At 54.6% G+C, this 15,658-nt stretch overlaps 4 protein-coding genes across 4 annotated transcripts; 1 reads left to right on the top strand and 3 right to left on the bottom strand.

Moving 5' to 3' along the window:
• Positions 1–386: 386 nt before the first annotated feature.
• On the bottom strand, positions 387–845 carry SETTUDRAFT_90150 (uncharacterized protein; the record flags this gene model as incomplete). Its single annotated transcript, XM_008029042.1, has 1 exon — positions 387–845. One exon carries the CDS (start codon positions 843–845, stop codon positions 387–389), a length of 459 nt encoding a protein of 152 aa, XP_008027233.1.
• Positions 846–1,129: 284 nt separating this feature from the next.
• On the top strand, positions 1,130–4,445 carry SETTUDRAFT_171729 (uncharacterized protein; the record flags this gene model as incomplete). The annotated part of the gene is made up of 3 exons (XM_008029041.1): positions 1,130–1,225; positions 1,274–1,719; positions 1,766–4,445. The coding sequence occupies 3 exons, from the start codon at positions 1,130–1,132 to the stop codon at positions 4,443–4,445; spliced, it is 3,222 nt and encodes a 1,073-aa protein (XP_008027232.1).
• A 326-nt stretch (positions 4,446–4,771) lies between these two features.
• SETTUDRAFT_163532 (uncharacterized protein) lies at positions 4,772–5,810 on the bottom strand. Its single transcript, XM_008029040.1, has 2 exons — positions 5,393–5,810; positions 4,772–5,129 (listed from the first exon to the last, which is right to left on the bottom strand). Exons 1-2 carry the CDS (start codon positions 5,579–5,581, stop codon positions 5,001–5,003), a joined length of 318 nt encoding a protein of 105 aa, XP_008027231.1. The 5' UTR covers positions 5,582–5,810; the 3' UTR covers positions 4,772–5,000.
• Positions 5,811–6,703: 893 nt separating this feature from the next.
• Positions 6,704–14,121, bottom strand: SETTUDRAFT_136604 (uncharacterized protein). The gene is made up of 5 exons (XM_008029039.1): positions 13,933–14,121; positions 13,681–13,851; positions 13,515–13,609; positions 8,588–13,452; positions 6,704–8,538 (listed from the first exon to the last, which is right to left on the bottom strand). Exons 1-5 carry the CDS (start codon positions 14,107–14,109, stop codon positions 7,004–7,006), a joined length of 6,843 nt encoding a protein of 2,280 aa, XP_008027230.1. The 5' UTR covers positions 14,110–14,121; the 3' UTR covers positions 6,704–7,003.
• Positions 14,122–15,658: the final 1,537 nt, after the last annotated feature.

The following is a 15,658-nucleotide window of genomic DNA, read 5'->3' as shown; positions in this document are numbered from 1 at the left end:
TCCGTACATTGAACGAGTAGAGGGCATGGAGATTGACAAGGAGAAGGTGTGGCTTGTGCACTTTACGAGTGGCTCACGCCAAAGGTGGCTGGCGACGCGTGGCAGTAGATGAACGCGTGTCGAACGCTTGCTGCACACATGATCAATGGAAATGAAGTAATCTTGGACCACTTGTAGTATTGCCATTTATGTGATATGTCGGACCCTCTTGTATGTCCATGCTGTCGTCGCTTCAAGGCTAGGCACAAAACTATAGCAAAAGGGTCAGTTTTACTCTTCGCGATCCGAGTGGAGTTCGATCGTCCATGGAGAAGCTGGACGAGACCTCAAAGAAGATGGCGTGTGTACCACAAAGTGTGGACTTTTTTTTTTTTTTTTTTTTTTTTTTAGACTTTGATAAATTTAGTATGCGAGCCCATGGCAACAATCGGGCCCGGCTTTCCATCGACTACTTTCGATATAGTCGCCGTGGTAAATGCAAGGGTGCCGCCCACTTTGTCTGCTCTGCCCTCGATCTCTATCGTGTCGCCATCCTTGGCTCCGCTCAGGTACGAAATGTGGATGTCGGTGGAGACACCGGTTTTGGATCGGTTGTCCCAGGCAGCGATTGCAACGCCGCCCACCCAGTCTACAAGGGTTGCAGAGACAGAGCCGTGTATACTGCCATGGGTGTTGACGTGGTTCTTAGTCAACGGTAGCCGTGCGCGCACGACACCTTTGGCCGCGTAAGTCAGCTTGATGTCGTCGAGCAGAAATTGGTAGATGGGGCTGCTCGGCTTGCGGTCCTCCCAGTACTTTTCGACATGGGCCAGGATGTCGGGGTCATTGGGAGCGTCGCTGGACATGGTGAAAAGGATGGGCCGGGTTTTGCTTGTGGGAGAGGGGCAGGCTGGGGTTTGCAATTTGTACGTGCAGAAGAGGTACCCACCCAACGACGCCTCGAGCGGCGTCGGCGTTACTATTTTGCGGCCTCTGCGATCATCAGGGCGGCATCTGTGAAACGGCCAAGGCAAGTATCCGCCGCCTGGGGACGCCACAAATTCCGTCTATCGCGCTGGACCATGCTTCACAGCAGGCCAGGACATCTCCCAGCTCTTAAAAGCCCGATGTTTGCGAACATCCAGCCACCATGACCAACAGCGACGCCGTTGAAGCACCCACAAGCCCGCCCAACTCCGCACTCGAACATCGCCATGGCGCTGACTCGCCACGCCATGGCACCGGCGTGACAGGCCTGGATAACCCCAAGGCAGATTCCAACACCACGGGCGAGCCTAATCCGCCTCCGCTCGACGTCAAGGCGCTTACCGATCGCGCATTGCACTTCTTGGCAACCGCCAGCAATGAAACCCTCGGGGCCTGCCTCGCTGGACTGGGCGCGGGCACCTATCTCATACTAGGCCGCGTCGGTTTGGTTCTCATAGGCGTGGTGGGCGGCGTAGTTCTGCACGCAACATGGGAGGGCCACCACGGCCAGAGCCTGAGCACACAGGGAAAGGGTGCTGACGCCAGGAAGCGCGAGCTGGGCGCTGACATAGCCCAGCGCGTCCTCGACTGGCGGAACTCGCAGGCCCACGACGACAAGACGCAGCAGCATGACAGCTACGACCTCAATGTGCAACTGTACTCGGGCAAGAGGCTCGACTACTCCGATTTCAAGCCAGAGACGGCCGCGGCGCTGACGGAGCTGACGGATGCAGTCATTCGTGACTATGTCAAGTATGTCCTCTGTGTAGTCTTTAGATACTTGTCTAATACACCGCAGGGAGTGGTACTCGCCCCTACTGCCCAGCGAGGAGTCTTTCCCAGACTCGTGCCGCCAGACCTTGACCGCCTTTATACTCTCCACGTCTGCGCACCTCTCCCGTAAAAGACCAGCCGACAACTTGGTTGACTTTGTGACGCGTTCCTCGTCCTTTATCATTATACTGCTCCAAGAGATTGCCACTGCCATACAAACCTCGCCCGGCGATGCCCCCACCGAAGCAGTCGACATATACCTCAAGATGAAGCGGGACAGCACCCTCGCCAACATCCTCGATCCAGATTACCAGATGAAGCAGTTCAGTATCGCTGCCGAAGACATACTGCAGAACTACCTGGAGCCCAAGACGTACAATTGCATGCCAGCACGTATCTTTTTGCACCAAATATTGGCCAAGCTGGTTCTAGAAACATTGGTTGTGAGCTGTTCCAAGCCAGAGTCGATCAACGGATGGATCGTCTATCTATTGGAAGCAGGCGAACCCGAGCTTCTGAATGCCATTGACGCAGGCGTCGAGGGCTCCTCGGGACAGCTGCAAAGTGGCACAATGGATGCAGGAAAGGGACTAGATAGTCGCGATGCAGCGGCCATAGCTGAAAAGAAGGAGCACAAACGTGTCATGAGTAAAGCCCAGGAAGCCATGGACGATGCTATGCGGGAAGCCCGGATCTTGAGCCAGATGATTGCTGAGGAGGATGCCAGACGACTCCAGGAGCAGCAAAAGCAGAGCGCATCCACTTCGACGCTGAATGACGACCAGTCCGAAAGCACCACTCAAGGCATCGTCACCCCATCTTCTTCAGAGAGTGACGCACATGCCGACATTGAGGCCACAGACTTGGGCATTTCAGGTCTCTCAGCTGCATCAAGTTCAGGCATCACACCGTTGTCTCCAACAAAGTCTGTGGACGAGTCTGTAAAGGAAGAGGAGACCAAAAAGGCTTTTACAAGCTTCGACCAGCTTGCGCTACCCCAAGGACCAACAGCCCTTATGGATAACCCACCAACTGCTGAGAGGCCGCCTCCGTTGACATTGTATAATAGCACAATGTCAATCTTTGACGATAGCATGCCTGGAGAAAAGGGCAATATCAAGAGCAAACCAACCGCCGAATACTTGATTCAAATCGAGCCGAAATCCAGCCACCACACGGGTTGGATGACAGCACGAAAATACAGCGAGTTTGAGACTCTACACGAAGTCATGCGCCGCATAGCAACAATTACCGGGACCGTTGGCTTCACCGAAGCACATCCCTCATTGCCAGGCTGGAAAGGCCATACCAAAGCATCTCTGCGTGGAGAACTCGAGCGCTATCTCAACCATGCTGTGCAGTACCAGCCGCTTGCTGAAAGCGAGGGTATGAAGCGGTTTTTAGACAAAGAGCTTGGCTCTGGGAAGACTCCCGGCAGTGGCTTCCCTGGTATGAACTGGGCTGGCCAAACCTTTGACACAGTAGGCAAAGGTATGCTGGGGGCACTGACGAAGGCACCCAAGGAGGTTGCTGGTGGCGGTAAGGCGCTTTTCGGTGGAGTCACTGGGGTTTTGAGCAGTGTGGCAGCGCCATTGGGAGGAAGAAAGAATCGGGACTCGGTCATCAATACTACCAACAACACTACGACCTCTGGAAGCCCTGCCCTCAGTCGGACTTCAACTTCAACTTCGACAGCACCTATTCAGACACGACAGAACAGGGCGGAATCGATAGTCTCAGAGCTACCCACACACATTCGATCAGAAAGCACCTTGTCTCTAGCAAATAAACGCGCATCCATGGAGTCAGTGCGTGATCCAAATTCTCCTGTTATTGATCAGCAACCGGCACGGGAAGCTCCAATGGAACGGCGACCCTCTTCCAACCCTGATGGAGATGGTAAACGCTCTGGCAGGTCATCGAGATATGGCTCAAGAAGCAACAGCCGGGCGCCAAGTACGCACAAGGTTGAAGAGCTCAGCCCCATGATGGGCGGAGACCAAATTCTGAATCTCCCGCCCATGCCCAGCGAGATCTCAGACGACTACAACACACCAGGCAACCCCACAGATCTCATGCACAACCGAAAGCCATCCCGCACATCCATGGACTCGGTGCCTTCTATTCCCCGCCGTACCTCTACCACATCCCTCACCGCATCATCCCCCACAAAATCCGCACTCAAGTCCCGCACAGCCCCCGCATACACACCTCTCTCCGAAACCGAAACCACCGTCGTAATCGAACTCTTCTTCGCAGTCATAAACGAACTCTACACGCTATCCTCCGCCTGGACACTCCGCCGCACCCTACTCAACGCCGCAAAAACCTACCTCCTTCGTCCAGGAAACCCACAGCTCTCCTCCATTACCTCCCTCTTGCAAACCACCGTCCTCGACGGCAACACGTCCGACGCCGGCCTCGCATACCACATCCGCAAGGTCCGCGAGAACGCCATGCCGACCAAGGACGAGCGCGAGAACTGGTCTGCACAATTGTCAGATGAGGATAAGGAGAAGCTTAGAATCAAGGCAAGGAGACTCCTTGTCGAAAGAGGAATACCGCAGGCCCTTACTAGCGTCATGGGCCAGGCCGCCAGCGGCGAGGCCTTGGGTAAAGTCTTTGACTGTCTACAGGAACCCAGAGTCGCCAGAGGCATCATGTTTGGCTTGGTATTACAAGGTCTGAGGGCTTTGACGCAATAAACGAAGACTTGTTTTTTTTTGGTACGACATTCCCGGTAATACGAGTTTAAGATTTTTTTGTTTTTGTCGGTTTTTTTTTCGGTCTTTTGGAGTCTCCGTTGTTTCTTTCTTTTTTTTGGTGGCGGGGGAGTTGATCGTATACACATACATGTAATTCATGAAAAGGCAAGGGCACACGACATATAAACAAGCAGGCGTGGTTCCTAAGTATGAATTCTTGTGCTTTTAATCGTTTTTTCTTTCTTTCTTTCTTTCTTTCTTTCTTTCTTTCTTTCTTTCTTTCTTTCTTTCGTTCGGGGTAGTTGAATAGATGACAATAGTCTTGTGGTGTTGATGCCATGGCACTTGCTCAATTCAAATGTTTTTTTAATTACCTAAAACCAAACCATTCTCAATCTCTCTCAACTCCCCACTCACAAAAACTCAGTTCCAACAACACTTGAAAACGACAAAATCCTCCTCACGCAACCCGTATTTTCCACTTGTTCATATATATCTCGCCGAGGCACATTTCTCATCTGAACATCCGTCTTGATGGTAAATCGCGCACCTTGGCTATTGGGCCGCAGGAACACTTGTATCGAGTTCCTCGAAGCGCCTGAGATCCATAGGCTCGGCGAGCAGAGGGATGACGTAAGGATCGAAAGTTTTCCAGTAAGGATTGTTGAGGTGGTATTGCTGGGACTGTTTTTTTTGGAAGAAGGGGGGGAAAGGCGTTAGTATGTTTGGAATTCTGTGTTGTTGATGCTGTTGGTTGCGCGTGGAGGGGGGTGGGGGGAGGGTTTGAGTAGGTAGGTAGGTAGGTAGGTAGGGTGGTGTGGTGTGGAATTAGTCGTAGTGTCATCCCACACCACCACCACCACCACCACCATTGCATCCGCACCGATTATCCAAGAACCGTAAAAAAACAAATGGGGGAAAGTAAAAAAAAACAAGCCAAAACTTACACTCTCCTGCACGTACCGCTCCACAATGCAAAACTTGCGCTTATCCGCCGTGTCCTGCATGACGAACCAGCTCAACGTCTCTTTATCCTTGGAATACACCTGGCTGGCTTCGACGAGCTTCGCACTCAGCTTGGAAATGCAGTCTGCATCGTCCTTGGCGACGAGGTGCACGACGATTGTGTAGACCATTTTTGCAAGTTTTTTTTCTCTCGTTTAGACAGGAAGAAGCAGAACAAAAAAAAGAATAAGCTTTCTCTCTCTCTCTCTCTCTCTCTCTCTCTCTGCAAGATAAAACTCTTTCTTTCAAGCAAAAGCAGGCTCGGCTCGTCAATGCGGGTAAGGTGAGGGGGGGGGGTTTTTTTCTCTCTCTCTTAAGAGTGACTTTTGTCTTGTCTTGTGTTACCGGAGTTTTGAGACGGAGAGACGTGTGTGCGTGTGTGCGTGTGTGCGTGTGTGCGTGCGTGTGTGTGTGTGTGTCGAGAAAGAAAGAAAGAAGGAAAGAAAAAAACTAGAACCCCCCCCCATCCAACAGAAAAACAAAAATCAAAAAAAGGGCTAAGAATTTACTAAAAGTAACCCAATACCCCACCACCACCACCACCACCACCTCGCTGCTTTATTATTCCCCCCAGTCCAACTCAGCTTTACCCCTCCTTCCTTCCTACCCTTGTACCCCTCTTCTTCTTCTTCTTCCCGCCTCACTACTTACTCGCGAAACAGCATCAGACAACCCTTTTGACACTTGCGTGGCCATGTATTTATCCGTGTATGCGCACGCGCGCGCGTGTGTGTGTGTGTGTGTGTGTTTTCTTTCTGCATGGCGACGGCTGCGGAATGACGTAACACACGCTTGCACTTGCACTTGCACTTGCACTTGCACTTGTCTTGTTGTTGTTGTTGTTGTTGTTGTGGAACCCCGCAGCGCCCCTCCCAAAAAGGTGGAGTGCCCAAGGCATAGGTAGTAGGTCGGTGGGTATGTACAAAGTAAGACGAACGATGCGCGCGTGCTTTTGCAAGCTAGCATACAACTTACACTTGCACTTGCACTTTGTGTCGCAAATGGAGCGAGCATCATTGGGCTGTTTGGCACAGCTGATAGAGGAGACTGGTATGAGAAGGATGTTTTGCTCTGGCTGTCTCTCGGGATTGAGGACTTGGGTAGACCAGCCAGTGCAACCGATCTTAACCATTATCATCATCATCATCAATAATATCATCACAATTTCCTAGTCAGTCACAACCACACCCGCAAGGCAGATACAAAACCGCAGATATTGTAAAAATAAAAAAGAGTAGAATTCTGCTACATATGTTGAACTGCACAGGACCAGGAAAAAGAGCATGTGCCTCCCAACACAGCTTTTTTCTCCCTATCCATGTGATTTTTTTATAAAAAAAAAGAGCTTTCTACTTACTCGCTTTGTTCCTCTACTCACTGGTTGATAGTGAGAAGAGAAAATTACAAAAAAAATCTTGCGCGGTATACGCTAAAGTTACACACGGTCATCCTCCCAATAGTTTCCACCCCATACCGAAAAAAAAGTATACATACCATCTCATGCCACGCCATGCCATGAACGAATGAAAAGCGTAAATGCATAAGACGTTGGATTACGCCTTGCTCAACATCTTGAGCACCTCTTCCTTCTCGCTTGTAGGCAGCGTGCTGAGCAAGCTCATCACACCCTTCAAGCCACCTTCGCGGTCCTTACTCATGAGCTGTGCAATCTCCGTCGCAATGCCGTCACTCTTGAGTTGCTCAATCTTCTCGTTGACGAGTGGCCTGTTCTCCTCGTACCATGTCGCCGCGCTCTGGTCATCTTGCTCCCAGTTGGAGATGTTGGACAGGTGCTTCAACATCTCGAAGCCACGAGCACGGGTGGCTGCGTCGGCCATGGGGTTCTCGAGTGATGGCGAGGCAGCGGCGGCGAACTTCTTGATCATGTACTCCTCGTTGAGACGGCGGCGAAGACGCCAGTAGAAGAAGCGGCGGGCGTTTTGCCAGCGGAGTCCCTTGCGGATGACGCCCTTGGCTTGCATACGGCCAGCACGGTCGTGGAGATCGGCAAACTGGATAGCAATCTGGCCGTAGATGGGCAGGAGCAGCTTCTCACGCTGAGTCATCTGGGTCTTGATCTCCTGGAGCTCAGACTCGGGTGTGTCCTTGTCGTTCAACTTGCGCTTGAGAGCACCGTAGATGGGGTCGTTGCGGGCCATGGTGTCGAGTTGACGCTCCTTGCGGTACTTGATACCGACAATACCCTCGGGCTCGAGAACACCACCGCGAGAGTCTTCGTCGGCATACATTTCCATGAACTGGGGGTTGATGGTGGGATCGACAACGACCCATGATCCACCACGCAGCTCGCCGAAAGGAGGAATGTACACAAAGACAGGCTGCTGGTACTTGACTAAACCATCGACAATGTACGAACCGTACTTGAGGACTTCGTTGTACATGTCGCGCTGACCACCAGAGAAACCACGCCAGTTGGCAAGGATCATCAACGGCAATTCCTCACCGTTGTTGAAGTCCTTGATAGCCTGAGCAGTCTTGAACGCAGAGTTGGGGTACCAGACACCGCCAGCCTCGGACGTGACTTGCTCAATAGAGTCTGGGTTGGCGGGGTCAGCAGGCGTGACGTTCTCGACCGAGCGGGTCTCGACAGCAATGACACCGATAGGGATGCCACCAAGGCGAGCACGGCCGACAACAACAGTCTTAGCCCAGCCACCAAGAGTCTCCTCGAACGAGCCGCGATCGAAAAGACCAGATTGGAAGCCATCCTCGTCCTCCTTTCCAGCAATGAGGTGCCTGACGTCGTAAGCAGACTTGCCAGGAGGGTAGTAGGTGATGTCGCGGTCCCAGCTGTCGGCCGAAGGAGAGATGGGCACAGGGTTGCCCTTCTTGTCAGGCACGTAAGACAGCCACTTGACAATCTTGGAGACACCCTCGAAGTCGTCATCGGCAGTTGCGTGCGACACACCATTGCGGTACATGATCTGGGTACCACCAAGCTGGAGGTTAGAGGTGTAAACCTCACGACCAAGCAGCTTGTTGATGGCCTGAGCACCAGTGAGGATAATTGGCTGACCCTCGATCTGGATGGCACGCTGACCGAGGCGGACGAGGTAAGCACCGATACCTATCGAGTGTTAGTAAAGCGTCGTAGAAATTGCAATGTGAATACATACCAACTGAGCGGCAAGTGACCAAGGTGATGGTGAAGATGTCCTCGTAAGCCCGCGAAGTCTCACCAGCGATAAGACCAGAGCCACGGAGAGACTCAACACCGAGACCGTCCTCGGCACCAATGATGGTGGTGATCTTGAAGCGCTTTTCGCCATTGTCCTCAATCTCCTCGCAGATGACATCGTTGCGCTTGCCATCAACAAAGTGCTCGTACTTCTCGGGCGTCAAGTAGAGGTACTCGAAGCCGGCCTCGGGCTTGTTGGCGTCCTTCCACGCGACCGAGAAGTGAGGAATGAGTTCCTCAGCAAGACCAATACGAGCACCAGAGTTGGCAGACAGGTAGACTCGGGGAATGCCGAGCGACCGAGCGAGCTCAGAGCACTTGTGGAAGAATTTGTCTTCCGCGGGTCCGAATGAACCAATCTTGAAGGTGATGTCGTTGGCAATGATGATGAAGCGACGGCCACGGGGGTATTCAGGTGTCTTGGCAGTCACGATCCAACCGACCATACCGATGTTGTTCTGGCCGGGGTCGCGGTTGACCTCAGCAAGATTGTCGGTGTCATCAAGCACCAGCTCGTAGGACTCGAGGCATTCTCCCTTGGCCGGTTGTGTGTCGCGGAGATGGGGGTGCTTCTTGATCGCCTCGATCCAGCTGTTCTCGGTGGCTTGACGGAAGAGCTCTGGGAAGTCGTAGACGTACTGAGTACCCATGAGGTGGGCCTTGTACCTCTTGGGCTGAAGGGCACCCTTGGTGGGGTAAGGAGTAGAGACTGGCTGCAGGTGAAGCGCGCCAATCTTGTTGGTTCCGCCAATGCTGTGGAAGAGCCACTTGCCAGCCTTCTCAGACTTGCGCTCAGCGTACATCTCGACCTGGATGACGTATCCAGAGGTGTTGGTGATGATGACACGGAGCGGGTAAGGAATGCCCGTCTGTGGGTCAGTGACGTTGATGCGAATCTCAGCGCCAGTGACGCGGAGACGCCAGAGTCGTCGACCGAAGCGCTCCAAGAAGCCGCCAATAGCCTCCTCGATCTCGGTGGGGTTAAGAGGGAAGACGTGCGAGAAGTTGATGAAGATGTGGTTCATGTCGGCCTGCGAAGTGCCAACAATCTCCAGAGCATCCAGAATGTCCGTCATCAACCTGTCCGTCTCGGAGATCATGTACTCGGCGGTAGGAATCTCCTCCCGGAGACGGCCTGATCGAACAACGGCCCTCAAGAAGTAGCGCTTGTCACTCTCAGCACCCTTGCCAATGGCCTCGTAAATGTGGACATTGCGGTTCTCAGTGAAGACAGGCTTGATGTGGAACTTGGACAGTCTGCCGAGCTCAAGCTGGAAGGCAAGAGCAGGCTCGACGTGACGGATACTGGCATCTTCCTCGTAGGTGGGACCACGGAAAGTGTAGTAGCCTGGGTAGGTTCCGTCCTTGTGACCGCAGATGAACGAGATGCGGCGAATGCGGCGCGACAGAAGCTCGCCCTTGAAGTCTTCGACAATGGGCAGAATGCGGTCGAGAATCTCCTTGTCGTCGTAGCCCTCAATGTCGCGAACAGCAACATTGAGCACGCCAGTGAGCTCGTCACTGTGCTTGGGCTCGCTGACACCGGTAGTAGGGGTGCGCTTCATAGTCAGGCCCTCCCTCAGCCTAGCACCGCCCTTCTTCTCCTTGCCACCAACGTTGGGGAAGATGTCCAAAGCCTTGCTGATGAGCTCATCAGCATCGTCAATGAAGTCGACGGGCACGACAACACCCTTCCTGGTGGGCTCGCCCTCGAAGCGGTTTTGCCATGCGGTCATGTCGCTAAGAGACTGGATGCGAGGAGGACGTTCAAATCCAGGGGTGCTTGGGGTGCCAGGCTCCGAAGGCTCAACAGCCAGGCCATATTCGGCCTCACCGACTTTGCGGAGGATAAAGTCCCAGGACAGGAAGCACTGCTGCTCGCCCTCGTTGTGGTAGTTGATGTTCTGGAGCTGGTACGCACGGTAAGCGCGGCGGGTGTATACCTCGAGGGCAGCAAGAGAGACCCATGGGTCGGTGTGGACGAAGAACTGGGTCAACACATCGAAGACGGTGTACCTCGAGTCAACAACCTCCTTGATGACGTCGAAGTTGGGCTCACGGTGGTCCCATCCGCTCTCGCCGTAGCGAGACTCGACGACTGAAGAACGCAGGATGTGCTCCATCTGTGCAGTACGCTCCTCAAGCGAGGGCATGGCGCACTGAATCAGGACCTCACGAGCCTTGAGGGAGACCTTGGCAGTCTGCCTAGACTCCAGCTCGGTAAGCTTCTTCAGAATGTCCTTGAAGTACTTGGCAATGTTGCCGACACCGGGCTTGTTAGGGCGGTAAAGGTCAAGGATGGCGATAACAAGGTTGTTCTTAGCGCCAACTCTGGTGTGGGACAGGACAGTCTGCACGACGCTCGTGATGTTGTCACGGTTCTCGTCACGGAGCTTGAGAATGACTTCCTCATCACGCGAAGTGCGCGAAGAGAAGAGCGACTCGGTGGTCCAGTACAGCTCGAGCAGCTTGATCATGACGCTGTACTCGTGCGCCTTAAGGCCCTCCGAGTAGCGGTTGATGACATCGGCAAGAGGCTGCAGCGCAGTCTTGAGGAGCGCAACATCGCCCTTGGCGACGTTCTCCTCAACAAACTTCTGGAAAGCCTTGTTGAGAGCCTTGCTGGGGAACTCGAGGTTTCGGCTGTGTGCCTTGTCGACGATCTGGGAGAAGGTAGCATCAAGCTTCTGCGGCATACGGGCGTGCAGAGCAGAAGCCTGGGCGTTCCACTCGCCATATGGCAGCTCGGGGTCCCTGAGAACCTCCACAAGCTCCTTGAGCGTGCTTTGCATGATGACCTGGTTGTCGAAGCCCTGGAAGATATTCTCGAGGATGTAGTACAGGTAGACGAATCGCTGCGGTGGCTTGGCTCCAGGCACTTGAGGGGCACCCAGGTCAGGCAGCTGGCCAGTAAAGTTCTGGGCAGTCTTGACCTTGGACGGGTCATCCAAAGCTAGAACACCGAGAATGTCACCAGCTTCGAGAGTAGCTCCTGGCTGCTTAATCAGGTTGACCATACCGGCCTCCTGGGCGATCAAAGGCATGTACATCTTCATGACCTCAACCTCAGCAAAGGGTTGGCCCTTGTCAACGTGCTCGCCGTTCTCAACAAGGAACCTAACCAGCTTACCGGGCGACGGGGTTCGCAGTTGAGTGGGGTCGTTCTCCTGCTCGAGAAGGCACGTCTTGCCATCGACGGAGAGACGAGTAGCGCCAACCTCTTCCTTCCAGTAGACGCTGTGCGACTTTCCGCTGAGTAGAATCAAAAGACCGCCGTCGGCGAGCGCCCTAACACCGACTGAGCACTTTGTTCCGTTGATGAACAGAGTGAAGCTGTCGATGGTCGACTTGGTAGCGGTGAACTTGTATCGGTGGCCTTCGTAGATGAAGTCGATAGGGAAGACAGTCTTGAGCACATCCTTTGACGGCACCTGACCCTTTTGCAGACTGTTGGTGTACTCGCTGATGCATGCCTCGCTCGCAGCATGGGCCTTTGTGACAGCACCGCAAATGATGGCAATCATGGTGTCGGGTCGCTCGGCAGTCAGCCTCTTGGAGATGAGCTCGTCGAGCCAGCCAGTTGTGATGGTGTTTTCCTCAAAAGCAGGCGTCTCAAGTAGCTTGATGAGGTACTCAACCGTTGTGCGGAAGTCACCGCGAATGCTCAATTCCTTGAGCGCGACAACCATGTGCTTTCGCGATGCCTGTCGGTTCTCGCCGTAAGCGAAGATGTGACCAAACTGCGAGTCGGAGAAGCTGTGGATACCACCAGCCGAGCTGACGGAGAAGTAACCCCAGACGTTGGAGCTACTCCTGAAGTTGAGGTCGTGGATGGTACCACCGGATGGCTTGAAGCCCTCATCGGGATCCTCGGAGGTGATACGGCAAGCCGTGCAGTGGCCCTTGGGAGTGGGTCGTCGCTGGCTCTTTGCGCTGCCCTCGGTGGAGAAGTCAAAGTCAATGACGGAGCTGGTGTGGGGGTCAGCGCCGTAGAGCAGACGAATGTCGCGGATGCGGTGCAGGGGGAGACCCATGGCAATCTGGAGCTGGGCGGCTGGGAGGTTCACGCCCGTGACCATTTCAGTGGTTGGGTGCTCGACTTGGAGACGAGGGTTCAGCTCAAGGAAGTAGAACTTGTCGTCGGCGTGCGAGTAGAGGTACTCGACCGTACCCGCAGAGACGTATCCGACGAGCCTTCCGAGCGAAACGGCGGCCTTTTCCATCTCCTGGAAGGTCTTTGAGCCAGCAACTGTTACCGGTGCCTCCTCAATGATCTTCTGGTGTCGTCGCTGCACCGAACAGTCACGTCCGAACAGCGAGATGTTGTTGCCATATTGGTCAGCCAGCAGCTGGACTTCCAAGTGGCGCGCGCTGCCCGCCAGCTTCATGATGAAGATGGGCGATCCGGGAATCTCAGAGGCAGCCGCCTTGTACAGCAGCTCAAAGTCTTCCTCGCGCTCGACCTTTCGGATACCCTTGCCACCACCACCTTCCGAGGCCTTGACCATGACGGGGAAGCCAATGGCCTTGGCCTTTTCGAGGCCCTCCTGCCATGTCTTGGTGCAGCCCTTTTCGTAGACCGAGTCTTCGACTGTGACGATGCCCTGGCTGTCCACCTGGACCTCGTCGACGCCCGTTCCCGACCACGGAATACATGGCACTCCTGCGTGTTGTGCGACGATTGTGGACGAGATCTTGTCACCAAGCGAGCGCATGGCAGATCCGGGGGGGCCAATGAAGACAATCTTCTTGGGCGAGGCGGCGAGCGATTCGGGCAGCTTGGGGTTCTCCGAGGCGTGTCCCCTGCAACCATGTTAGCCACGAGCCCCGCGTCATCTTCTCAATTGAACGCTGCAAGTACGCACCATCCGGCCCACACGGCGTGGACGTTCATCCGCTCCGCTACATCGACAATGAGCTCGACGTTGGCGTAGTTGTTGTTGTTAGTTCCGCCGGGTACCTGCATGTGCGCGTTAGCCATGCACGTCTCTCGTCGCAAGTTCGCCACTCGCACGGGCGGGCAGCACTCACCTCGACGTATTGGTCTGCCATGCGGATGTACTCTGCGTTGGCCTGCAGATCCTCAGGTGTAGCCATGACGGTGAATTGGATTGCCCGTTCATCGCCAAACGTCTCGTATGCCCATTTCCGCACCGAGCGGATCTCTTTGACTGCGGCGATACCGTTGTTCGCAATGAGAACCTGTGCAACAAGGTCAGCGTCAGCGCCCGAAACACCCAACTAGGCCAAATGTCTTCTCTCGCTCGAGGGGATTTTTCTTACATTGGTAATGACTGTGTGACCATCGTGCGCCGTGACAAAGTCCTTGACCTTGCCGGGCGAGGCTACGCTGAGGTTGTTACCGCCAATGAAGTGCGGAGCAAGATCGAACTGGGCGGCGTAGGAGCTCGGGGCGCCATTAGCATCCCCATTGACTCCGTTCTGAGCAGCGCCGGCCATGTTGGTTGCTGGTAATCCCATGCACTGGGGGAGGGATTAGTGTAGAGGTGGGAGGGTTTGGGAGGGGAAAGTTTGGGTGCAGTTCGGCAAGCGACCGGGCAATTTTCCGCTGGATAAGGGCAAAGCTGGAGCTTCGGCCTTGTTAGTGTCGTAGATCTTCGGTGTACCCAACGTCGGTCCAAGAGCGAAAAACAGGACCAGGGTATGCCGACTTTTTTTTTGGTTGGACTTTGTTCCTTTACACACTGTGTTTCTACCAGCTGCTGTCGCGGTGGGAGGATCCGAACAGAGTATTAGTAGATTACAGGCGTTGTATCGGTGGCGATAATGGCCGAAAAGCAAATGCTTCCAATACTAATGGGGGTTTCCAAGGGTGTGTGAGTTGCGGTGCCGGGAGGAGAGCACTAGCAACAGATACAGCAATTGGTACTGAAGGAGGGACAGACAGTGCGTATACAGCACTAGGGTATATGTCTGTATATATGAGAGGGAGGTGGAGGGAGGAGATGAGGGTGTACAATGATGCGACTCTTGGGAGGCGAGGCGAGGCGAGGCGAGGCGAGTAGAGAAGGAGGAGGAGGGAGGGAGGGAGGGAGAGAGAGAGAGAGAGGAAGAGAGAGGAGAGGCAGCAGTCGGCAGCAGACGGGTAAGTAGGCTCTTGTGTAGAATATAATTTTTTGCAGCAGGCTGGCGGGAACCCCCAATGCACTTCCCGAAGCGCGAGCTGTTGAGCTTGAGCCAGAGCAGCGTGCCCCCCTCCCCATTGCCGGCGATGCCATGTTTGGTATTGGGGGGGGGGGCTGCACCACGTACCCCATGCCGCCCCTGGCCATTCCTTTGGTCAGCCACCGTCGTCGATTCGGAACCCGCTCGGAAACACGTTTGTGTAAGCTACCGCGACTCCGCTGAAAAACTCCGCCTGGGCGCAGCCATGCCTGTATCGCGAAGAAACAAATAAAGGGCCCCAGCCCGTCCCGACTAGACGCTTCGACGCAGGCGCGCATCTTGACGGCGCAATGGAGCCAGCCGCGGAAGTAGACCTTTTGGGTGTTTGCCCGCCCGCGACGCTGCTATCGGCCTGTTGGGAGCCAGAGCCGCATTAGTCCACGGCTGTCTGGCTCCCAACCCGATCGCGAGCCCCGAGTTAGCTGCCAGAGAGCTCCCAACCCGATCGCGAAGCCCGAGTTAGCTGCCCAGAGAGCGCCCGCGCGTGGAGCAATGCCTATCTCTCATCAGAAAAAAAAGCAGGCCCTGCACCCTCCATCTCACGCTCACGCTCTGACTCAGGCCAGACTGTCCTGTCCTGTCCTGTCCTGTGCCGCCCCTGTCTGTCCCTTTGCCCCGATGCCATTGCTTGCCATTGCCTGCCATTGCTACCCCTCTCGCTCAACAAGCGGGCTTGCCTTCCGACATCCTCCACCCATCTCTCCGATCGCCCTGCCCTCTGCCCTCACCGCCAGCGCGCCTCCCCACTCTCACCACACCTTTTAATTAGGCTGCGCAGTCAGAGACACGCAGGCTAGCAAACCGCCAGTAAGCCCGCTGCTTT

The sequence above is a fragment of the Exserohilum turcica genome, assembly GCF_000359705.1.
Source record: "Exserohilum turcica Et28A unplaced genomic scaffold SETTUscaffold_3, whole genome shotgun sequence".
Classification (NCBI taxonomy): Eukaryota; Fungi; Ascomycota; class Dothideomycetes; order Pleosporales; family Pleosporaceae; genus Exserohilum; species Exserohilum turcicum.
This window is presented reverse-complemented; position numbering and strand designations above follow the sequence as displayed.

Bases quoted from the DNA above. Each gene is read 5' to 3' on its own strand.
- SETTUDRAFT_163532 (XM_008029040.1), bottom strand. From the start codon at position 5,581: ATGGTCTACACAATCGTCGTGCACCTCGTCGCCAAGGACGATGCAGAC. The intron at 5,130-5,392 runs GTAAGTTTTGGC...CAAAAAAAACAG, and splicing joins AGCGGTACGTGCAGGAGAGT to TCCCAGCAATACCACCTCAA.
- SETTUDRAFT_136604 (XM_008029039.1), bottom strand. From the start codon at position 14,109: ATGGCCGGCGCTGCTCAGAACGGAGTCAATGGGGATGCTAATGGCGCC. The intron at 13,852-13,932 runs GTAAGAAAAATC...CTTGTTGCACAG, and splicing joins GTCACACAGTCATTACCAAT to GTTCTCATTGCGAACAACGG. The intron at 13,453-13,514 runs GTGCGTACTTGC...ACATGGTTGCAG, and splicing joins CACGCCGTGTGGGCCGGATG to GGGACACGCCTCGGAGAACC.